Source organism: Grampus griseus, assembly GCF_964374135.1.
Source record: "Grampus griseus genome assembly, chromosome: 15".
Lineage (NCBI taxonomy): Eukaryota > Metazoa > Chordata > Mammalia > Artiodactyla > Delphinidae > Grampus > Grampus griseus.
The window spans coordinates 18,815,275-18,840,646 of record NC_139009.1 but is presented as its reverse complement, the minus strand read 5'-3'; the positions used below and the strand labels follow the sequence as shown (position 1 = coordinate 18,840,646).

At 49.0% G+C, this 25,372-nt stretch overlaps 1 protein-coding gene across 1 annotated transcript in view; it reads left to right on the top strand.

Moving 5' to 3' along the window:
* The window catches only part of ADCY3 (adenylate cyclase 3), an 80,341-nt gene that overhangs the window by 27,283 nt on the left and 27,686 nt on the right, over window positions 1–25,372 (top strand). The window contains exon 2 of the mRNA XM_082672220.1: window positions 6,025–6,174. Within this exon, the coding sequence (XP_082528346.1) occupies window positions 6,025–6,174 (150 nt within the window). The remainder of the gene's footprint in view (window positions 1–6,024; window positions 6,175–25,372) is intronic.

Here is a 25,372-nt window from a genome sequence, read left to right as displayed (position 1 = left end):
ACATCTAGGTTAGCTATAATGAACAGGGGCCTCCCCCCAGCAGCAGAGCATCACAAGGTCTCCGAGGGCAGCTGACATGGACACTGACACCCCAGAGCTGCTGTCTCTCCCTCGGTCTCTTCTCCCCTGTTTGGGAATGTTCTGGAATCTGCAGGCCGGAATGAGTTTATAGGGAGAGGTCAGCCTAGGCATTTGAGCCACCAGCCTGCCTCTGATGGGCTGACTTCCATTTTAAAGCCCCACTAAGAGCAGTCCCTGTCCCTGTGGGCTGTTAGAAACTGTGTGGGACATTGTGACTCATCAGATTCCAAGAGGAAGGATCTTGTAAAGGAATTTTCTCACGGTTGCATTTCTGAGCTGGGGTGTATTGTAAACACATTATCCAGCTGCCATGGGTTAGATGAAGCTGAATGTTTACCCACTTGGGAGAAGCATTCATTTATTCATTATTTTTAAAACCTTGTGTTTAAAAGAAAAAAAGAACAATTTGTTTGAAATAAGACTGCTGCCCAGTCTAAAGGAGCCCACTGGGACGTGAAGAGATAACCTCGACGGCACCCCAGAGCAGGGCTTCTCAGTCTTGGAGATGTGGCGGGCATCGCCCGTCTAGTGTGGACGGCCGTCGCTGGCCCCGGACCACTGGGAAGAGCCAGGAGTGGGGGTCTGCACATCGGGGCTCCTGCTCACTTTCAGAACTGGAAAGTGGAGCTGAAACTCTCCAAATACGTTGTTTGGATGACTAGAGAGGGCAGAAGCCTTCGGACCACGCTTGTTCACTGACCGTGGTATCAGAGCCCCGTCGTCATGTTTCCAAGACCCCATCTCTCTGGCGCATGTGTGAAGCCATCTAACCTCTTCCTGAATGAATGAGACCCCGCCACCCATCCCCACCCTTCTCTCACCGCTTTGTACGCTCTGCCTTATACTCTGGATATCTCCTGGACTGTCCCCCACCTGCTGTCCTGGGGGTCTGCTCCATCCTGGGGGAGTGACCGAGCCCCATTCCTCTCTGCTCTTAGGGTAGGGTGCAGCAGATGGGATATTAATTAGAAGGCGGGTCCCGGGGAGGTGGTGGGGGCCAGAGGTGGACTTTATGCTGGCTTCTTGTCTGCTGGCCAGAGGCTGAAGGGGTCAGGTGAGGGGTGAGTCTGTGACGTGGTTCCGTTACCTGGTCCGTCCAGCCCAGCAGCTCTGGGTTCCTGAGCACCGGGTGCTGGATGAGGCCTGGGCTGGGCTCTGGGGACACAGGGGTGAGGAGGACAGCAGGGCCTGCCTTAGCAGGTGCCCCGGGTGTTAGAGAGGGGGCAGACGTGTGTGAGGAGGATGGAGAAGTGGGGAAGGGAGATGGGAGGCTGAGCAGGAAGAGGGGCTGCCAGGTGGGTCGGCTGTGGCTGGAGCGTTGCGGGTTGCAGGGTATTCGCGCAGCAGTGGGTGCTGGGAAGGCAGTCCTGGAGGGAGAAGAGACGAGCTCTGACAAGGAAGCCCTCCGCCCCTCCCACCGGGGTGGGAGCACCAGAAGATTCATCCCAGGCCTGCAGAGGTCAAGGCTCAGCTGGGAGGAGCCCGTTTGTCATAGTCACGTGATAGACACATTTCAGATTCTCTCTAGGGTTCAACCTTTCCTGGTGGCCAAAGGTTTTCCTGGGTCTGCAGCTCTTAAACTGTAGCGAGAGGCCGTACTAACGGATGTGTTAGAGAGGTGACAGCTGCCCCGCTTACCCATCCTCGTGGCCTGACCTGGACCTGCTCCGGCAGCGCTGGGCTCCTGGGCTCCGCGGTGGCGTCCTGGTCACCGTCGATTCCTCGGCGCTGGCGCTGTTCGGGGCTCACTGCCGAAGGAGCACAACTCATTTTTTCCAAGCGTGTTAGGAGGAGCACATCCCTTTTGCTAAGTGAGACACACTTACAGGCATAAATTAGGGATTTCTGAGCCTAGAGCTAATGACCACCCATGTGTATGGAAGTTGTGGAAGTCTGTAGATGTTTCAGATTAAAAATGCAAGCAGCTCACAGTAAGTGCTTTAGGGCTGGTTTTGGTGGAAATTTTAATTTCAGTTTTAGAAAATATCTAATAGCCTTTCTGGGGAAAGGTGGGGTTATAAATATGTAAGTTAGCTGAGGGGTGCTTGTAGGGTGGGGCTTTGCGCCAGAGAATAATGAGATGAGTGCAGGAAGAAACCTTATCCTCTAGTTTTGAGCCCTTGCTTAATCTCAATTCCTTCTCCTGTAAAATTGGAATAATGTCACCTGCCTTGTGAAGGTTAAACGAGATGAGGTGGGTGAGGTGTGTGACCGTGTCTAGAACGTAAGGTTGTGATGTGAGAGGATGTTACGGGCGAGGAAACAGGCCAGGATCAGGGGCTCCCGGCCCTGGCTGCACGCGGGGACTGCTGTCCACACCCTCCCCCGCCCCGCCGGTCACCTGTGCACCTCTGGGCCCCCATCACCCCAGGGGACCGTGTTGCAGTGCAGCTCCTGCTCCGTCCCCAACCCTCCTCCCCAGAGCGAACCCCTGCTTCCTCGGCTGGAGGTCTCCTTGCCTTAGTGGATTTGTGCCCTGGACTTGGAGGCTGAGCCTCTCGCCCCCCCCCGTGCCTGGCACCGGGAGGTTGCCGCACTCCTTCTGGGCCTCGTAGCCCTGGAGACAGGTCGGGTGGACCAGAGCAGCAGCGCCCTGAGGGCCCTTTCTTCAGCTGAGGCAAGTTTAGAGAATTGGGGGAGCTCCAGGAGACCCAAGGCCTGGGACTGTCGGGAGAATTGTCTGGAAACAGCTGTGCTCACTGGAAGGCGGGAGGGAGTTCCCTGGCCTGGATGGCACCTGCAGGACCCACCTGACTCTGCAGCGCATGGTCCAGATGTGGCCGTTTCCCTCCGCATCCCTGCAGCCGAGAGTGCAGGTCAGGAAGGGGATGAGGCCTCTGGGTCCGGGGATGCCCAGGGCCCGGGAGGCAGCGTGGCGTTCTGGCCGACTTGGAACTGACCTGCTCTCCTTCCCCTGGCCTCTCGGGACCAGGTTCATCTCCAATCCCAACCTTTGCCCTCAGAAGTGAGGTCTGATGAGGACCAGTGTCAGGACCGAGGGGTCTTCCAGATGAGTCAGTCCCTCCCTCGCTCATAGATGATGAAGTGAGCTCAGGGAGGTTATGTGACCTGGCAGCCACCCGGCTAGCGAGGGGCAGTACCGGAGTCCAGCGCTCCTCTTAAATTTACTTTCTAGATCATCTGTACCTACAAGTGAGTGCAAAAGTAGATTTTATTTTAAAATGTGCACTTCAATGAAAGGAATGCTGTCCTGCCTAGACATTCCCCAGGCGTGAACCCAACCTGAATCCTCTTTTTTTTAAGTTAACTAATTTATTTTTATTTATTTATTTTTGGCTGCGTTGGGTCTTCGTTGCTGCGCGCGGGCTTTCTCTAGTTGTGGTGAGTGGGGGCTACTCTTGGTTGCGGTGCACGGGCTTCTCATTGCGGTGGCTTCTCTTGTGGAGCATGGGCTCTAGGTGCGTGGGCTCAGTAGTTCTGGCTCGTGGGCTCTAGAGCGCAGGCTCAGTAGTTGTGGCGCACGGGCTTATTTGCTCCGTGGCATGTGGGATCTTCCCGGACCAGGGCTCAAACCCGTGTCCCCCGCGTTGGCAGGTGGACTCTTAACCACTGTGCCACCAGGGAAGTCCCTGAGTCCTCTTATTTTTTGTATTATAATCTTTGGTTTGAAACTTTTCCACTAGAGTTGCTCTCTGACAGCCTGTCTGCAGGTTTGGTTTTCTTAGGTGGATGCCCTGTGGGGAACGACAGCAGCTCAGCACTGTACATTTTACAGAGCCCGCCTCGTGCATCCTCGTGAGGTGGTCAGGAAGACCCCTGAGTGAGGAGCTCTGTCCCCAGCAGTGTGACAGCCCAGGCTGGTTGTGGCCAGGGCAGAGACAGGCCTGTGGCCCCAGGTCAACCTGCCTTGTCTGGAGCCCCTGGTTCAGTTGCTGACACTGGCAGGTGTGGGGTCCAGACGTGTGGCTCCTCCCTCGCCCTCCAGGACCCCAAGCCCCGTCAGCCCGGAGACCCTTGGCCCGGTGGCTGCTGTGTCTGGACCCCGCGTGGGCTTTGGTGGAGTGCCACTGCTTGGTGAGGACGCACGAGGTGCGCCTGACCTTGAACAGCTTCCTGCACCATGAACTTGGAGTTACGCAGGTTTCTAAGGACCCCACAGGAGGTGGAGGTTCCTAGACCTCAGGCTAGACTGGCTTTGAGACCCAGCGATCTGTGTGATTTGCTTTGACTCGCTGAACGTGAATGATAAATTGGCAGCTTTTCCGATCATCAGATGTTTAGGAAGTGGCCTGAGAGCATACTCAGTATTACTGACCACTCCGAAGGGAATGGGTGGTCACGGTCCAGAAGAAGGTGCAGGAGCCGTCCTACAGGACTTTGAAATGCCCTGCTTGCCCCGCAGGCGGTGTAGGCGATCAGGCTGCCCAGGCCCAAGAACACAGCTGGTTGTTAGTTGCTAGAACCAGCCATCTAAGAAGCTCGTGAAATCTTCACCCAGTGATTGGATGACCCGCACCAAGACACACCTCACCTACTAATCAATTCATTGCTCAGCGGGCCTTTGTTGAGTGCCCCCTGGGCTTAGACTGGTGCCCAAGTACAGACTCTTCAGGAAGCTTCTGCGGGGGGTGGTAGGTCCTCCTGGTTAGTTTCGACCAAAAGCCACAATGAAACATAAAAACAGTCAGAGGGATACAGCATAACCAAGAGTACCCAGGAAATTAATGTTAGAATTAACTTGCCTTATTGTCTATTAAACTGTCCTGTTTCAACATCTAAAATTGACTTCCCTGCATTTTTCACCTACCCCAGAATTTATTATGTTCTGCTGGGCCAATCTTTTCTTCCCCTAGGGTCAGAAACTAAGAACTTATGTCTCCCTTCCTGCCTCTCAACTTCCAACTTCTGCTCCGGAAACCACACCCTCGGGAGGAGGGGTCTGTCCACCTCTGGCAGGACCTCAGGGAATCAAGGCAGGGAGCGTGGGGCAGCCTCAGGGGAGTGGGAGGCACCAGACCTGGAAACGGGCCTTGTTGGAGAAGCTTCATGGCCAGTGGTCTTGGAGAAGTGGGAGGAATTAGAACCTGGTCCAGCCCCAGATGGGGCCCAGTCAGGTCAAGGATCGGAGCCGACAGCAGACAGCACCAGGAAGTCAGGTGGGGTTTGAATGTCAGGTCCATAGCTGAGGTTACCTCTGGTGGCCTGTGGAGCGGGCTGGGGACCAAGGACACCTAGGCCAGCCCTCAGGGTGCCAGGGGTGGGGGAGCAGCCTCTCGATGCCCAAAGAAGCCCTTGGTGCCAATGCACTGAGCTCACCGGACAGACGTCAGATCCCACCTGCCTCTTCCCCTTCCTGGAGCTTCAGTTCTTCATGAGACCTGGATGTTGGTACTGGCCACCCTCTCACCCGCTGGCAGGTGGCGTTGGCTCAGAGGATGCATGTGAATCCCAGAAGCCTGTAGCCTGCGGCACACGTGTTAGGTGGCATCGTGACAACTAAATCAGCCCGGGACCTCTTCTGGTCTCCTGTGACCTTCCATATGATCTGCAGCTGTTAGGATTGTACACCCCTGGCCAGTAGATCTGGGCTTGGTTCACTTTCCTCCCCAGCTAATCAGCACAGTACCTAAATGCGCCTATGAAGTAAGGGTGCAGTAAGTGGTGGTTGAACAAGTGAGTGAGTGAACAGATGAGTAGCAGAAGGACTGCTCGGGCTGCACAGGTGGGCAGGATTGGCCAGCTTCCCTACCGTGAAAAGGTGGAAGGGAGAACAGCAGTCCCCTCACTCATCCATGGTGATGGGGCAGGGTCTACTTCAGGGATCTGAATACCCCCTCGAGGTCAGAAGCTTTGCTGGGGACCTCCCTGGACAGTGGGCAACTTGCAGTTGGATTTTGGTCACCACCTGCCCACCTCCTCCATCCTTCTCCTGAAGACATGCCTTGACCATTGTCCTTTCCTCTCTTCCTCCTCTGGATACAGATTCTGGCCAATGTCTTCCTCTACCTGTGCGCCATCGTTGTGGGCATCATGTCCTACTACATGGCGGACCGCAAGCACCGCAAGGCCTTCCTGGAGGCCCGCCAGTCGCTGGAGGTGAAGATGAACCTGGAGGAGCAGAGCCAGCAGCAGGTGAGGCTCTTTGGGGGTGGCCTTGGGGCAGTGCCGGCCTGGAGCCTGGGTTTGGGGCCTGTCGGAAGGGCGTGAACCCAGTTGCTGTGGGTACCCCAGGGCTCCATGTGAACTCTTTTTCTCTGGAGGCATCACTCTGTGTTATTCCTCTCCCCGCTCCCTCTGCCACACACCCCCGGGCAGATCGCTCACCTGCTTTGTTCTCAGGGCTCCTCTCCCTGCGGTGGGGTAGGGGTGGGCGACCCATCCCCTGGCCTCGGGGGCCCTCGTGTGTGAAGTCTATCAGCCCCTCACCCCTCCTCCCACAGGCTCAGGGAAATCGCCCCACTGCCTTCTCCCGCTAAGTCATTTGTGAAGACCTAAAACTGAGCCCAGCCCCTGGGGAGCCCGCTGTTTACATTTTTCCATCAAGAGAACTGCCTGCCTGCTGTCCCCTCTCTTTTGTTACTGGCTTTACTCCAGCCTGATCCACTGCAGAGACTCCCCGCTCTCGTGTGACTCAGTCTTAAATAGTTTTTGGTCTGGGTTCATCTCACATGCTTTTTGAAGGATTTCGGAAATTACATCCACCAGTTTCCTGTTATCCATAGGTTGACTTGCCCTGAACAAACAAACTCAATAGGTTGAAAACATGATTTCTCTGCTCTGGGAACCATGTCATTTTGTGTTCAGGTGGTGCTCTTTGCTCTGGGTTCAGTGGGTTCACTGAAATTGCCGTTTTCATAGACCCTGCCACCCAGGTGGGTGGGGCCTTAGTTTCGGGGGGCCCCAGTGGTGGGCCTCATGTTCTCTAGACAGTGCTATTTGAAGGCACACACTGAGTCACTTAGCTGATGTGTCCTAGCTTTGTCTGTCCTGGGAGGTTCTTTCTCTCTCTGTTTACCAATGAGATCTAGAAGCTCCTGAGCTGGGCCTCGGACTCATCTTTCAGAAGACGGGCTTTAGAAGGGGAACCTTCCTACCTCCGTTGTGACAAAGGGCCCGTCATATTCGTCCCCTTCTCCTCGGCCCTGTGTCCTGTGGTTACTGAGGAGCTGCTGCGGCTGGAACATATTTAAAGAATCCTCAGTAAAGCTTTACTGGCTTTATTGAGTTCCTTCAAAGGCATTCTTTAATTTCTGCTTTTTATACTGTCTTGGTTCTTGTTTGCATTTGATCTCTCGTAATGTGGAGGCAGCCCTCTGGGTTCTCTACATTAAAAAAAAATGCGTGTGTCACCACTGAGCTAGACTGGCGAGTTCTTTTTTATATAGTCTGTGCAGTTTTCAGCATACCCATCTGTGTTCATCTTGTCTGTCTCGTAATGTATAATCCAGGACCTCTTCAATTACGTTCAGCAGTGCTTGGTGGGGGCCTCCTGGTGTGGTGAGTCTCACCCTGAATCTGTTAGTCTCTGGGTGGATGATTTAGACAAGTTATCCACCCCATAGAGCCTCACTTCCCTCATCTGTGAAGTGGGGGTATTGATACTCCAAAGTAGAGATGTTGATACTCATCTTGCTGAGGGTCAGATGGGAAACACAGAGGTGCTTTGTAACCAGTAAAGCTGGAAACAGTGATGGTCAGGCTGAGGTACAGAGGCCACAAGGCCCACTTTCTAATGCCCCTTTGGGCAGGATCAGTGCGGGGAGCCTGGGGTCTGGCTGAGAGAACCACCCCTGTGTGCTTTTGTGACTGTGGACATGAGAGCTGCTTGCCATTTTAACTTTCTTTCCATGTCCTTGACGGGTTTGGGTATCATGGTTATGCCAGACTTATTAATTGGAGAAATGTTCCCTCTTTCTAATCCCTGGAAAAGTTTAAGGAAGATTTAGGTTATTCCTTTAATGTTTAGAAGAATTCACTAGTGGAGCCTTATTGGGTCTGGAGTTTTCTTTATGAGAAGGTTGTTTCATCTAAAGATAGAACGTTCTACAATTTCTTTTTGCATGAGTTTTGGAAAGTTATTGTTTTTTCAAGAAGTTGTCCATTTCATCTAAGTTTTCATATTTTTGACATAATGTTCATTATATTTTCTTTTTATGTGTCATTGTGTATGGGATTTGAGTTCTTTTTTCATTACTGATATTGGTAATTTGTGCCTTCTGTTTTTAAATGTTTTCTTAACTTGTCCTACTAAGGTTTATTAATGTTTTAGCCTTTTCAGTGAAACACCTTTTTGGTTCTTTTTGCATGTCTATAATTCATTAATTTATGCTTCTAACTTTGTATTTCCTTTCTTTGGGATTAATTTAGTGTTCTTTTTTCCCTTCTCGAAATGGAACTGATATAGCTAATTTCCAGCATTTCTTTTCTAAAACGTGTACGTATGCTATAGATTTTCCTCATTATAGTACTTTGGCTTTATCCCACAAGTTTTGATATGTCATATCCCTGTTGTCATTTAGTTCCGTTTTCTAAATTCTAAAATTTATATTTTCTAAATCCATTGATATGCCTTTGATCCATGAGCTATTTAGGAGTACATTAATTTCCAAATATCTGGGGACTGTTTAAAAGTTATCTTTTCATTATTGATTTTTAGTTTCATTTGACTGCGGTCAAAGAATATGCTCTGCACGATTTTAGCCCTTTGAAATTTGTTGAAACTTGATTTTTGATCTAGTATGTGATTGATTTTGATGCAGTTAAGAATAATGTATATTGGGGCTTCCCTGGTGGTGCAGTGGTTGAGAGTCTGCCTGCCGATGCAGGGGACACGGGTTCGTGCCCCGGTCCGGGAAGATCCCACATGCCGCGGAGCGGCTGGGCCCGTGAGCCATGGCCGCTGAGCCTGCGCGTCCGGAGCCTGTGCTCCGCGATGAGAGAGGCCACAACGGTGAGAGGCCTGCGTACCGCAAAAAAAAAAAAAAAAAAAAAGAATAATGTATATTCTACAAAATGTATCAAAATGTCTTTCAAAAATGAAATAAGGTCAATAAATGTCAATTAGGATTCATTTGCATCTACCCCAAAGTATTTTTTGCGTCTTTGATCACAGTGCAAAGACCTCACAACACTTAATTCCCCTCCCCAATACTTTCTGGCCACTGTAATATATTTTATTTTATTATTTATTTATTTCAGGTTTTTAAAAAAATTGAGGTATAGATGATTTACAATATTTTGTTAGCTTCACATGTACAACATTGTGATTCGATTGTAATGTATTTTATGTAATTCAATTGTAATGTAATGTAATTCAGCATATGTTTTAAGCCCCACAAAACAGTCTCATAAAGTTATAGTCTTCTGCAGTTAATATTCATTACCTACGTTTGCCCATATTTTACCCTCTCAGTTACACTCCATTTCTTCTTCATTGCTGTGCTTCCATCTTCTTGAGGAATTCCTTTTAATATTGCTTTTCAAGTCGGTCTGTTGGCACTAAATTCTCTCCATTTTTAATTGCTAGAAGTGTGGGGGTTTTTTTGGGATTTTTTTCCTTTTTTTTTTTTTGCGGTACGCGGGCCTCTCACTGCTGTGGCCTCTCCCGTTGCGGAGCACAGGCTCCGGACGCACAGGCCCAGCGGCCATGGCTCACGGGCCCAGCCGCTCCGCGGCATGTGGGATCCTCCTGGACCGGGGCACGAACCCGTGTCCCCTGCATCAGCAGGCAGACTCTCAACCACTGCACCACCGGGGAAGCCCAAAGTGTGTTTATTTTTATTTCAATTTTGAAAGTCATTTTTTATCAGATATAGAATTGAAGGTTTCTGGATTTTTACTTTCTGCCCTTTGAAGGTGTCTTTCTATTATCCTCAGGCTTCCAGCTGTAGGACATAGTGTTGCTCCTTTTGTTATTTATTTTTTGAAGTATAGTTGCTGTATAATATTATGTAAGTTACAGATGTACAATATAGTGGTTCACAATTTTTAAAGGTTATACTCCATTTATAGTTATTATAAAATATTGGCTATATTTCCCATGTTGTACAATAATACTGTTGCTCCTTTTAAACTAATGCGTATTATTTTCCTCTGGTTGCTTTTACTGGGTTTTTTTTTTGTCTTTGGTTTTAGTTTTGCCTAGGAGTTTTCTTTTGAAGTTACCCTGTTTTGTTCTCAAAGAGCTTCTTGCATTGATGGCTTGATGAAAATTTTTAGCCAGTATCTTTTTGTAGCTTCTCTGTCATTCTGTCCTTTGCTTCTATGACTCTAGATATCTTTATTAGACATTTCTACCATGTTCCATAAATGTCTGGATCTTCCTTTTTTTCTTTCTGTGCTTCAGACTGAATATTTTTACTGACCTAACTTTCAGTTTACTAATCCTCTCTTCTGCTTTGTCAACTCAGTGGTTGAGCTCATCTCTTGAATCCTTAACTTCCGTATTGTACTTTTTTCAGTTCTAGAATTTCCATTTTATTTTAAAAAATTTTCCATTTGATTTTAAAAAATAGATTTGAATTCTCTGGTTAAGTTCCCCATTTTGTCATCTATTTTTAGAACCATATTAAACATTTATTTTAAAGTCTTTGACCACCATGGTATCAGAATACTGATGGGTCTGCTTTTCTCTCTTGACTTTTGGTCCTGTCTTATGGCATCCTGGACTTTTAATTAACACTGGATATTGCATATGGAAAATAATAGCAACCCTAAATGATGTTGTGTCTCTCCAGACAGGATTACTTTTCTCGCAGCAGATGGTTATAGTAGGGTTAGCTCAGATTGATCCCATGTGGGGGTGAGAAGATTTAAAGCTGGGTTCAGTGAGCTGGTCTGTTTCTGTTCTGTGCCTACTCTTAGGAAATACCCCTTCAGGGGTCTTGACTGAAAGGGTGTCCTCCTCTTGAGGGACCCTGAATTCCTCAACATTAAGAGACTGCCAAAACTATCCTTTGATTTTTAGCCTCTTTTCTGTCACTTTCTGCTTGGATTTTCGGTCTCTTGCCCCATACGGCTTAGGGATTGGCAAATGCCTCAAGGGGAGTAGTTGTAGAGAAAGTCAGGCTTACTTTTCTATGGTTCTCTTCTGTCCAGGATCTCACCCCTCTACTCTGCGTTGGAATCCTTGTTCACCAGTTATTGTTTCTCCAGCCCCTCGGAAGCTCTAGCCATTGCTGTCTGTTCAGACTCTCAACCCTGGTCTCAAGGGAAAAAGTGGCAGAGTGTGTTGGGCTCACTTAAATGTGTCTCCCTTCCCTCAGAGAGCTTGTGTCCTGAAGTCCTAGCTGTGTTGGTTGTTTCCTATTGCCTTTAGATAGCTGTTCTTTTGTGTTTTATCCGGCTTTTATCCTTGGCTAAAGGGTTGGTCTGATATAAACTCCTCTATAAGAAGCAAGAGTTGGACATTACTTAAAATATTTTAAAGTTTATTTCAGAGTAGCCAGAAGTGTACATATTATAAAATTACAAAGGTATGAAAAAAATTGTACCATGGAAAGTAAGTTTCCCTCTGTATATCATCTACTTTCCCATCCCTCAGACAACCACTGTCATCTCTGTTGTGTATCCTTTCAGAGCTATTCTGTTTCCAAGTCATTGTATATAGGCACCCCTTGCTTTATTGCACTTCACTTTTTGATTGTGCTGTGCAGATATTGAATTTTTTTAACAAATTGAAAGTTTGTGGCGGCAGTTCCCTGGCAGTCCAGTGGTTAGGACTCTGTGCTTTCACTGCCGAGGTCCCAGGTTCAATCGCTGGTTTGGGAACTAAGATCCCACAAACCATGGTGTGGCCAAAAAAAAAAAAAAAAAAGAAAAGGAAAAGAAAGTTTGTGGCCACCCTGAATCAAGCAAGTCTATCAGCACCACTTTTTCCAACAGCATTTGCTCATTTCATGTGTCTGGGTCACATTTTGGTAATTCTCACAGTATTTCAAACTTTTTCATTATTATTATATTTGTTGTGGTGATCTGTGACCAGTGATCTTTGATATTACTATTGTAATTGTTTTGGGGGACCACGAACTGCGCCCCTATGATACGGCAAACTTAATAAATATGTGTGTTCTGACTGCTCCACTGACCGGCCATTCCCCCATCTCTCTCCCTCTCCTCGGGTGCCCTATTTTCTGAGATACAACAATATTGAAATCAGGCCAATTAATAACCCTACAGTGACCTCTAAGTGTTCAAGTGAAAGGAAGAGTCACATATTTCTCACTTTAAATCAAAAGCTGGAAACGATTAGCTTTAGTGAGGAAGGCATGTCGAAAGCCAAGATAGGCCAGAAGCCAGGCCTCTTGCACCAGTTAGCCAAGTTGTAAACACAAAGGAAAAGTTCTTTTTTTTTTTTTTTTTTTTGCGGTACGCGGGCCTCTCACTGTTGTGGTCTCTCCCGTTGTGGAGCACAGGCTCCGGACGCGCAGGCTCAGCGGCCATGGCTCACGGGCCCAGCCGCTCCGCGGCATGTGGGATCTTCCCGGACCGGGGCACGAACCCGTGACCACTGCATCAGCAGGCGGACTCTCAACCACTGCGCCACCAGGGAAGCCCATGGAAATGTTCTTGAAGGAAATTAAAAGTGCTACTTAAGTAAACACAAGAATGATGAGAAAGCAAGAGAGTCTTATCGCTGATATGGAGAAAGTTTTAGTGGTCTGGATAGAAGAAGAAACCAGCCGCAACATTCCCTTAAGCCAAAGCCTAATCCAGAGCAAGGCCCTAACTCTCTTCAGTTCTGTGAAGGCTGAGAGAGGTGAGGAAGCTGCAGAAGAAAAGACTGAAGCTAGCAGAGATTGGTTCCTGAGGTCTGAGTTCTAAGGAAGAAGCCGTCTCCGTAACATGAAAATGCAAGATGAAGCAGCAAGTGCTGGTGTAGAAGCTGCAGCAAGTTATCCAGAAGATCTAGCTAAGATCATTAATGAAGGTGGCTACACTAAACAGTGGGTTTTCAGTGTAGATGAAACAGCCTTCTATTAGAAGAAGATGTCATCTAGGACTTCCATAGCTAGAGAGGAAAAGTCAATGCCTGGCTCCAAAGCTTCAAAGAATGAGCTGACTTTCTTATTGGGGGCTAATGCAGCTGGTGACTTGAAATCGAAACCAATGCTTATTTACCGTTCTGAAAATCCTAGGGCCCTTAAGAATTATGCTAAGACCTGTTGAGACCTAATGCTCAGAAAAAAAAGATTCCTTTCAAAATATTACTGCACAGTGACAATGCACCTGGTCACCCAAGAGCTCTGATGGAGGTGGACAAGGAGATTACTGTTGTTTTCATGCCTGCCAACATAACATTCATTCTGCAGCCCATGGATCAAGGAGTAATTTCAACTTGCAGGTCTCATTATTTAAGAAATACATTTTGTAAGGCTATAGCTGCCATAGGGAGTGATTCCTCTGATAGATCTGGGCAAAGTAAATTGAGAACCTTCCGGAAAGGATTCTTTATTCTAGATACCATTAAGAACATTCGTGATTCATGTGAAGAGGTCGAACTATCAATATTAACAAGAGATTGGAAGAAGCTGATTCTAACCTTTGTGAATGACTGGGGGGTTCAAGACTTCAGTGGAGGAAGTAACTGCAGACGTGGTGGAAATAGCAAGAGAACTAGAATTAGAAGTGGAGGCTGGGGCTTCCCTGGTGGCACAGTGGTTAAGAATCCACCTGCCAATGCAGGGGACACAGTTTCGAGCCCTGGTCTGGGAAGATCCCACATGCCGCAGAGCAACTAAGCCCCTGCGCCACAACTACTGAGCCTGTGTTCTAGAGCCCGTGAGCCACAACTACTGAGCCCGTGTGCCACAACTACTGAAGCCCATGTGCCTAGAGCCCGTGCTCCACAACAAAAGAAGCCACCACAATGAGAAGACCACACACCGCAACAAGAGAAGCCACCGCAGTGAGAAGACCATGCACTGCAACAAAGAGCAGCCCCCGCTCGCTGCACTAGAGAAAGCCCGTGCACAGCAACGAAGACCCAATGCAGCCAAAAATAAATAAACAAAATAAATCAATTTATTTTTTAAAAAAAGAAGTGAAGGCTGAAGATGTGACTGAATTGCTGGTGAAACTAATGGATAAAGTGTTGCTTCTTACGAATGAGCAGAGAGGATGGTTTCTTGAGGTAGATTCTACTCCTGGTAAAGATGCTGTGAAGGTTGTTGAAATGACATCAAAGAATTTAGAATATTACCTAAATTCAGTGATAAGACAGGGGCAGGGTTTGAGAGGATTGACTCCAGTTCTGAAAGAAGTTTTACTGTTGGTAAGATGCCATCAAACAGCATTACATGCTACAGAGAAACCATTTGTGAAAGGAAGCGTCCGTTGACGCTGCAGACTTCGTTGCCGTCTAGTTCTAAGACGACATTGCCACAGCTACTGCCACCTTCAGCAGCTACCACTGATCAGTCAGCAGCATCAACATCAAGGCAAGACCCTCTGCCAGCAAAAAGATCACGGCTCGCTGAAGGATTAAGTGATTGTTAACGATTTTTAGCAATGAAGTCTTTTTTAAAATTAAGATACATGCATTGTTGTTTTTTTGATATGCTATTGCACACTTAATAGACTACAGAATAGTGCGAACATAACTTTTATATGCACTGGGAAACCAAAAAAGTTCACGTATTCGCTTTATTGCAGTATTCGCTTTATCTCGATGTTAGGTTTATTGCAGTGTTCTGGAACTGAACCCGCAGTATCTCTGAGCTGTGCCTGTACAGACTTTTCACACACAAATGGTAGTATGTTCACTCCTCTGCACTCCATCTATTCACCTAATCCCTTAGAGAGGGTTCTAAGTCCATATTGCAATTGCCTCATGCTTTTTGTGACGGTACTGTATTCCACTGTATAGAGGTAACATCATTTATTTAAAAGGGCTCCTGTAGGTAGACATTTAGGTTATTTCCAATTTTTTGCTACTGCAAACATTGCTGTAATAGACATCTTTATAGGGACACCATATTATACGTGTACAAATATATCTGAAAACTCAAAACCTAGAAGTGGAATTGCTGGATCAAAGGGCATGTGCATTTTAAAAATTATATATATGTATATATATGTGTGTGTGTGTATACATACATGTGTGTGTATATATATATGCATATTTACTGTGGTAAAATACACAGAAGATAAAATTTACCATTTCAATCATTTTGAAGTGTATGAGTTCAGTGACATTAAGTACATTCACAACATTGTGCTGCCATCACCACTGTTCGTTTTCAGAGCCTTTTCATCATCCCAAACAGAAACTCTTTACACATTAAATATTAACTCCTCGGCCTCCGCTCCCCCAGCCCCTGACAACCACTATTCTACTTTTCTTTATGAATTTGACTGTCCTAGGTACCTCCTATAAGTAGAATCCTACAACATTTGTCCTTTTGTGACTGGTTTATTTCACTTAGAATAATGTCTTCAAGGGTCATCCATGTTGTAGTGTGTATCAGAATTCATTCCTTTTTGAGGTTGAATAATACGCCATTGTATGTATGTACCATGTTTATCCATTCATTTGTTGATGGGCTCCACCTTTTAGCTCTTGTGACTGATGCTGCCATGCACTATTCGTGTACAAGTATCTGTTTGAGTCCCAGCTTTCCAAGTCTTTGGGGTATAAACCCAAGTGGAATTGCTGGGTCATATGGTGGCTCTGTATTTAACTTTTTGAGGAACCAGGCGTGTGCATTTTTCATGTTGATAAATATTACCAAATTGTCTCATAGAGGTTCAAACAATTTACACTCTTCCCAGGAATGAATGAGGGTGGACTTAGGCACTTAAGTTTTCCTTGTTTATCTAGAAAAGACTTCTTTGCTTTTGGAACCCTGCAGCTCCCCCCAGGGATGCCTATTTGAAAACCCCAGCTGCAGGGAACAGGCCCCAAGGCAGTGGTGACATCCTGTGGGCTGTTGCCTGCTGTTTCCTTATTTGGCTCAAGTCACAGCCAGGTAAACACAGGTTTGGAAGAGTTTCTTTTCTTTTTCAGTATATGTTGTATGACATTTGATCAAAATAGACAAGTATAAAGAAAAAATACTGATAGAGGCATATTCCTTCAAGTCTTTTTTCCTTCTTCTGTGTTTGGAAGAGTGTTACCCTGATTATAAAAGTAACATCTTATTCTCAGATGGAGCAGTTCAGAACCAGATACTCAAGTCTTATGCCCGTCTCGTATGGTTATTATGGAAGCTCAGTGTAGAGGGTTTTTTTAGCACAGTGCTAAAGAGTAGGCAGTGAACTGTCTACCATCATACTATTGTTGTTGGATACATTTTGAAGATACAGAGAAGTAGAATAAAATCTCCCATAATCCAGGGGTTACATTTAAAAATAATTTTTAAAAAAGTGTGTTAAATTGGGTTCTCGGCGAGAAAAGACTTTCAGGTTTGCTGGATTTTTTTTTTCCTTTTTGTTGAGGTGAACAACATATAACATAAAATTAACCATATTGTACAATTTAGTACATGGCAATGGCCCCAGCCCAGGGGACGCTGGTCAAGGAGGAGCCACGAGGCAGGATGGGAGCCAGCTGGGGCCGGTGCATCCTTGTCCATGGTTCCATTCGGGACAGAGCTTGCTCCCTCCCCAGGCGTCGGGGCTGACGTGGAGAGTGGTGTGGGCTCTGGGCTGATTTTACATCCCAGGAATGTCAGCTGATGTGTCTCGAGCTGAGTGCAGGCCACTGGAGAGGTTGCACACTCCCATTTCACTTTCCTCCTGCGAAAGCCCCTCGTGAGAATAAAAATGAGATAATAGATGTGAAAACGTTTTGGAAGGGGCTGCAGAAAGTCATAGTGGGAGAGGAAACAGAAGCTGGTTTGGCACTTATGTACTCATATTTGTTTAAATGCCTTTTTTAAAAGTTCCCAATTTGCAGGGGAGACCTCCTTTCAGAATTTAGTTCTCAGGGTCCGTGTCTCACTCTTTCTTTTGCTGGTGAGTGTTTATCTTGTCTTCTAAACTGCTTTGGGAGGAGGCACTGTGTGTGGCCTCCAGCCGTCACTCTCCTCTCTGGCATCAGGAGCCCACCCCGATCCTCTGGTTCTGTCCTCCTTGTTGCTGTCACGTGGGAGGTTGGGCTCTCCTTTGCTAAGATGAGCAGCCTCCTGCTGACGGCGGGTGATGCCCGGTGGGTGGGCCGCCGGCCTCGTCCCTGGCAGGTGCTCAGCTTGTCTCCTCTGCCAGGAGGGATGGGACCTCATGGAGCTGAGGCTCTGTGAGTGTGGCCCTGGCAGGCAGGGCTCTCGTTGCATTGCCCAGCGCATATCTGGTGCTTTAGGCCGTCCAGTGGCGTTGACCACAGGGTGTTTCGGTGGACTTCAGGCCTGTCTCCAGCTTCTCCTTGGCTCCACGGGCCTGTTAGGGTCGAGCAGGAGGCCCAGAGGAGGGAGTTGGAGTTGTTTTTCTTTATTCCCATGTGACCATAACACGAGGGTTTAGTTGGGGACCTTGGGGGCTGCTAAGCACCCCGACTGCCACCTGACAGCTGCAGGCACCGGGGAAATCCACCCAGTGCACACCCGTCGCCAGGTACAAACTCTAGACTTCTGAGCCTTTCCGAAGCACATACTCGGAATTGCTTCCCAGGGAGTGGGAGGTGGTGGAGGAGGGTGTGGGGGAGGATGGAGGGATGACGGGCACACGGCAGGCTTGCATTTCCTTCAGATCCTGTTCAGTTAGGAAACCAACCTGGTCCTCACCTGGGGAGGAGAGCTGCCCTTGGCCCCCACCCTCCTGGGGGAGGAAGCTGCAGCCGGCGTCGGGGGGAGAGCCCAAGGCTGCCTGTGCGGGGTTCTAGGCCAGAAAACCATCCACCGCCACCCGTACCCACCCAGGGCCAGGGGTCAGATCACCTTCTTCCATGGTGCCCTGGGGAACTCGGTGTGGGTGAGCGCTGGGGGCCCTCACCTCTGGGGGGACGCAGACAGAGCAGTCGCTTCTGCCTCTCCTGCTACTCCAACCCAAGGCCCAGAGCACCTTGGACTAGGGGTGGTGTTTCTTCTTTGTGCAGGAGTGTTTCCCTGGGTGGGTGACCTTCTGCCCTTGAGCAGGTCACCCCTTTATCGCGAGACTCAGACTTCTCTGGTAAGAGAAGCTTGGGACTGGGACTGCTGCCCTTTCAAAAGCTCAGTTTCTGGTCTTTCTGAAGGTCTCTGACCTCTGGCCAAGCCTGCCTCACTGTTCCCTTCAAGACCTTAGCTGTGAGGATAAGGTGTAGAGTGACCTCAGCCTCCGTTGGTGGGGAGAGGGGAGTCAGAGTGACAGAGAGAGGCAGAGAGATGAGGGGGCTGCCTCCTAGCCTGGGGCTGGGTTTCTAGTGTCAGCCCTCAAAGCGCCAGCTGTCGTCCTGGCAACAGTGGGGCTGGGACTGGGGACCTGCCTCCTGTGTCACCGCATGTTGTCGCAGCTGATGGAGGCGGGGCAAACCCATCGTTTACTTGACGGGAGCCATGGAGGAAACCCCCTGACAGCAGCCTCCAAAGATGCTTGCTGTCTTAACTGCTTCACAGAACCGCTCACGAGTATTTTTTAGTTTTAAGTTTAGCCTCGGAGGCCTCTTGGTTTGAGAAAAGCCAGAAGGTGAATTTCCCATGGTGAAGTAGGCATGAGTGCTTCCGTCGGTTCCAGCTCTGACCTCCTGGATTTCACAGAATGTTCTTCATTCTAACATTCCAGGATGTAGCAGAACAAGCCCATGTTAGGTGATGCACATGACGAGCCCACAGAGGACAGGCTGTTCTAAGGCCATGGAGGGCCCCTGCCGGTGGGGGGACATTTGCTGGGTCGGGGGACTGGGCGCTGGTGGCACTGCTAGTGCATGGCCCCGTGTCTGGGCTGTGGCCTCCGCGCTGGCTCCCTGCCGGGCTCTGGAGGGTCCTGGGCCCAGAGACGTCCTCCAACAGTGTTCTTCTCTCCACACAGTTGTAGAGTCTACGGTCGGGGTCCAGTCTGGTCCGGGTTGTGGTGCGTCCCCACCTTTATCTGGCTGTAAAGATGAAGTTTTGTTTAGTAATAGGAGTCGTTTTTTGTTTGTTTGTTTTGTTTTTAACAATTACTTCTGCCCAGTCTTGAGCTGAGTTTTTACTGAATTATCTCATTTAATCATCACGACAAAACCCAGAAGGGGAGTTGGCCCTCCCTCCCAGTGAGGGCCTCTATTTGGGAGATCTACTTGAGGAGAATTAGGTGAGTAGTCCCCAGACTACATCTGGCCTGTCAGTTTCTGTTCTGTTTGACCTGCCCAGAGCTTCAAAAATTTCTAATACTTAAAAATTTGGACATTCTATATAAAAACTTGTATTTCTGACTGCCTTGAGAAATGGAAATGTCTGACAACACAGGGTGCAGAGTGAAGCTTGCATTCACATCCGAGCCAGGCCACTTACTTGCACCATGACCTTGAGCCAATTACTTATGCCCTTTGAGCCCCCATTTCTTTGCCCGTGAAATGGGAACAGAATAGGATTGTCAGACTGTCTAAAAGAGAGGATTCATCCCACAAATATTTGAGGCACGCTTCAAACACTGGGGATACAGTTGTGAACAGAACAGATTCTAGTGGGGGAGACAATCATTAAACAAATGCTATGTTAGGAAGTAGGACAGGCAGTAGAGAAAAACAAAGCAGAGGAAGGAACATAGAGCCTGCCAGAAGTGAAGGGAGGTTGCTGTTTAATATCGTGCGGCCAGAGAAGGCTTTCTGATAAGATGAGATTGGAGCAGAGACCTGAAGGCAGTGAGGGTGTGAGCCATGCAGTGATCAGAGAAATGAGCAGTAAGTGCAAAGACCCTGTGGTATGTTCATAGGATGTCAAGGTGGTCAGTGCAGATGGAGCAGAAGTGAGGGGATGAGAGGTAGGAGGTGAGGCAGAGAGGAGATGGGGGCCAGGTTCTACAGGGCCTCATTAGGACCTTGGCTTTTCCCTTGAGGGAAATGGGAGACATTGGAGGGTTGTAGGTTTTAAATGGATCAGTCTGGCTTATGGTGGAGAAGAGATAGCAGTGGAAGCAGGGAGACCAGTTAGAAGCATTGCAGTAATTTTGGTGAGAGAGGATAATGGCCCAGACCAGGATGGAGATGATGAGGACAGAGGATTCTGGGTATGTTTTGTTTGTTTGTTTGTTTGTTTGTTTCTGGGTATGTTTTGAAGGCAGAGCCAACAGGACTTACTGCTGGGTAGAACGAGAGATGAGAGAGTGGGAAGTCAATGATGGCTTTAAGGATTTTAGCCTGCAGGTGAGCTGCTGCTTCGGGTCCAAGACGGAAGCAGGTGATGTGTGCTTCCATGGCAGACATAGTAGCAATCTTTTCCACTGATCACAGACGTGACCTCAGCATCCTTCTCAACACAGTGCTCCAAGCAGCTGCTCTCTGTTCCTCCGAGTTGGACTTAATTGCTGCGGTAGTGTTCTAGAGCTGCATAGCCATTTGTGAGTATTTAAATTAAAATTAGTTAAAATTTTAAAATTAAAAGTCAGTTCCTCAGGACTTCCCTGGTGGTCCAGTGGTTAAGACTCTACGCTCCCAATGTAGGGGTCCCAGGTTTGATCCCTGGACAGGAACCTAGATCCTGCATGCCACAACTAAAGATCCTGCACGCTGCAGCTAAAGATCCTATGTGCCAAAACAAAGACCTGGTGCAGCTAAGTAAATAAATAAATAAATACTAAAAAAAAAGAAAAAAGTCAGTTCCTCCATTGCACTGGCCACATTTCATGTGCTCAGTAGCTCCATGTGGCTGGGTCGTGGCTACCGTATTGGAGAGCACAAATTACAGAGCATTTCCGTGACTGCAGAAAGTGCTGTTCTAGAGGGTGACGGCTTGCCTCTTGGGCCATGTCTCCTGGTTGACAGCTCATTAGCTCATCAGACCTCTAAGGAGTGCCCTCTTTGTGCCAGGCTCTCTTGGTGAGGGCTCCAGATGCCACACATGTGGGCTGTCTTTGGGCCCAAAGGGCAGTCTCCTGAGATAGTGGTCACGTTGGCCCACAGTGGCCCATCTCTGGGGACCGCGCAGGAGCCAGGCAGATGACCAGCAGCTGCACTGGCTCAGCATCCCCTCTCCCACTCTAGCAGGGTAAGAGTTCTGGGCTGACCCTGGGTCTGTGTGGTTTCCGGGCTGTTCTCCCGACACTGAGATTGACCGTGGTCCTGCTTCCGTCTTGGAGCCCGTCTACCTGGGAGACTCTGGGCTGCTGGCGTGGAGCCCGTTTTGCAATGGAGGTCTTGTTTAAAGATAGGCGGGTCTTTGAGTTACACGGCCTCTCCCTCCTCTGAACTCTCATGGCCTTTGGCAGAAGACAGCAAAGCACTCCTGTCCTGGGAGACCAGCCAGTCGGCAAGTGACTTGACTGCCCTGCTCATCCAGGCTCTTGGGAGTACTGTTTGCCTCTGAGCTTCACAGCATGTAGCTTGGGGACTTGCCTAGATGACCAGTGATTGTTCTTTGATGACTCTGAGTGACCAAGGTCATGACCATGTCTTTTAGGTGGGGCAGCATGTGTGGGCCCCTGCTCTACAGGGCGGCTGTCTGCTCACATAGAAGCGGCAGCACTGGGGCATCCAGATTTCACGTGATGCGGTCCTGCGTCCTCTCATCAGGGAGAGAGGAGTTGTTTGGGCCCTGACCTCCCTGGGCTAAAGGCCAGGTCCTACCCTGCGTTCCCTTCCTCCTGCTGCCTCCTCTGCTCAGGTGCTCACGCCAGGATGGGCACCTGGGGGGGTCCAGTGACCTTTTGGCTTCTAAGTGGCCTGGAAACTCCAAGAACGTGGACAGATCAGGACCAGAACAGACACGTTTGCAGACAGCTGTGGGTCTGCTCACAGCCTGTTGTGGTGACATGTATATCTGTGTGTGTGTGTGTGTGTACCCCGTAGGACACACACATTCTTTAAATAGACAGGCGGACTTAACGGGCTTACTTTGTACAGACACTGGACACACACTCACAGACGCACATGCACACGTACCGGCCACCTGGGCACTGTAGGTCTCTCCACTTAAATCTGTCTTCCTCTCTCTGCCCTTTCACAAGGATGTTGTAGAAACTTAGCTTCTCGTCAGCCAAGCTCGTTTATCCAAATCCCTGGCGGCCACCCTGCTGTAATTAACTCCTGAATGTGCCTCATCAGAGCATCAGCTGTAACAACTCGGGGCCCCTCGGAGTGGTGCTGGCCTCCTCCTCTGTCTCAGTCCTGTGGCAGCAGGAAGGCGAGGCCTGGCGTGCTTGATCCGTCCCTTCCCAGAGCCTGGCCGAGACCATGCTGACAGTGCCCCGGCCGGGCTCACAGCTCACCTGAGCAGCTCGGCATGTAACCGTTTTCATATGAGGAGACCGCAGCCCAGGAGGCCGAGCGTCCTGCCCGGGGCACTGTGGTCTCTTCTCCCAGGGACCAGGATCCCTTGCCCCACCCAGTCTGCTCATCTGCCTGGGGCAGGCCTAGGTCCTTCTCCCCAGGATCTGGGTAGTTTTCTGCTCTACCCATGAAGCCTACTAGAAACTTCTTGTCTCTCTCTGGACCGTGTCTGATTCTTTTCCCAGAGGGCCAGGGCCTTGCCTTCCGTTGCCGTGTGTTTTTAGGATGAGCCTTGAGGGCTGGGGAGAGGCTGCATGAGGCCCTTCACCCCTCCTTCTTTCTCTGTGTGGAGCCGTGTCTCAGCCCCCGAGCCCCTGAGTCCCTGTCCTCTGCTGGTGGTTCCATCCGTGGTTGCCCCCTCCTGCCGCCTTCTCACGCGGTGTCTGGGGACGAGAGGTCGCCACCTCTGGGGCAGCACATTCTTTGTGTGCACTGTTTTGACTTTTAGAGAATTCTCCCTCCGCGGGAAGCAGCAGTCTGTTCCCCGCAGTCTTCCCTCCTGGGGCCTTCAGAGCAAACTCATCCCTTTTCCGCACAACAGCATTCCTCAGACTTTAATTCTCCATGGGGCGGCGGATCCCCCTCTTCTCTGGGCTGATTCCCACCCACCCTCAGGTGACCGGACTCCGGCTCCCTCACCACAGGGTCACTCGCTGACCAAGGCCCAGGAGATCTGTTTCTTTGTTGTGGGGAGGACCCAGAAGCTCCACCGCCTCCTCTTTCGGGACCTTAACTTCTATTAAGGGCCAAGGGGCTTGTGTAGGCATCATTTTATGCTGTGAATTCATTTAAAATCTAATAGCATCTCAAATGGCCAGACTTTTCCCCCAGGGTTGATACACTGTGTCCCGCCCCCGTCCTGTCGTCCGGCAGTTGGTTTTGGGGACTCAAGTAGAGGTTATTACATTTACCCCTTTTGAAGTTGACCCTCTCTACATTTTAGCAGATTGCTCTGGGGTAAAGTCCATATTAACCAGTTGTCCTAGTGACATGCCATCCACACACTTTATAGATACGTGGTCTGTATCTTCTCAAGTGTTTCTCCTGGAAAAATGTCCACTTTGAACAAAGAAAGAGATCCTTAAGAGAGAACCCATTTTACACATGAGCAACCAAGGCCGAAGGGGCAAAGTGTATGCCCCAGGTCGCAGGGGCCTTAGCGGCCCGACCCCAGCTCAGTGATTTTTTTGCTCTGCCCCCCAAAGCTACTCCCCTTCCTTCTGACAAGATTTTTAAATCTTTACAATGCTTTGTCTCTTCAGCAAAGTCTGCTTTGGAGTTAGTCATTATTATCTCCACGTCTGTCTCTTCAGCCTCCAACTTCCATTCCTTCTTTCGGTCCAGACCATCAGATTTTAAAAGTAGCTTCAAGGTAAGGAAATGTCATTTTCCCACAGTCCAGTTTTCTGGCAAACTTCCACTGTGTCCCTTAAAGTCATGGTCCAAGAGTGAAACAAGCACATGCCAGAACTTCAGGGCACCACAAGCCTGAAAAGGCAGAGTCCTGAAAAAAGTGCCCTCCGTGCTCACGTCATTTTTATAAAGGAGAGATGACAGGAAGGGGCCTGGAGTTGATCATAAGAATTCACACGATAATGAATGCTGAGCGTTAGAATTCGAAATACTGGGAGTTTTAAAGAGGTGAGGGGGGTGACAGTTCCAATTCAGTTTTGAAAATATTACAAAACAACTAATTTAAAAAATAAAAAAGGGTTAAGGGAGAAGAAAAACTAAATGAAAAGATTATCCAAATTATTGAGCATCCTCCCCCTGCCCACTATATTAGTTCCTGATAAGCTTTGATCACATCCTCCTCTTTATTCCCAGTTCTCTGAGACTGTGGTCATCAGTGGGTTTTGGCTTTCCTGGAGGAGCCTGGGTGAGTGTTGGACCTCTGCATCTTTGACCGTATGAGTCCAAGTTTCTGGAGGTGTGTTGCCATTTCCACCTTGACACGAATCACACTGCTGTCCTATCCTCTGGGTTTCAAGTGTTCTGCTTCTTTCTTTCCTTTTTTTTTTTTAGTATCTTCCTTCTTTTTAATATTTTATTTTATTTTATTTTTTTTGGCTGTGTCAGGTCTTAGTTGAGGCATGCAGGGTCTTCATTGAGGCATGTGGGATCTTTTGTGGTGCATGGGCTTCTCTCTAGTTGTGGCATGTGGGTTTTCTCTCTCTAGTTGTGGTGCATGGGGTCCAGAGCGCGTGGGCTCTGTAGTTGCGGCACGCAGGCTCTCTCATTGAGGTGCGTGAGCTTAGTAGTTGTGGCACGTGGGCTTAGTCCCCCCGTAGCATGTGGGATCTTAGTTCCCTGACCAGGGATCGAACCCGCATCCCCTGCCTTGGAAGGAGGATTCTTTACCACTGGACCAGCAGGGAAGTCCCCATTCTGCTTCTTTCTAATCCACGTCCCGGTTGAGGTTTTTGCCTGCTGCTCGGACATGGCCTTGGAGGTGGGGGTCTCCAGCAGTGACCTTGGCAGCAGGATCTCTCTCTGGGTGTACCGATCAGCTCCTCTCCACTACAGGACCATGACTTTGCCTTTCCCCTTGCTTTCCTTTCCTTCAGATCCTTCTCAAATGCTCATAAAATGGTGCTTCCAAACTTCAGTGTGGTCACCAGTCACCTGAGGATCCTTGGGCCTTGCTGGGTGAGCCCCAGGTGATGCTGAGACTTCCCCTCTGCAGGCCAGACTTGGGGTCATGAGGCCTTGGTCCCGTGGGATGGGCTCCGCTGTACCACGGGACCTCCCAGCGCCTAGACGTCCAGGGACTCATCAGAAGTTTCTGCTCCTCCAGTAGCAGCGTCGAGTGATGCCGAGGTTCGCACGGGAACCACGCACCTCTGGGCCCTTTGCGGTCAGTCCAGTGGCAGCTCACTGGACCGTAGGGGAGACCTGGTGGCACCCCCGTCTAGGTGAGCCCCTCTGGAGCTGCCGCAGTTGGCTTCTCTT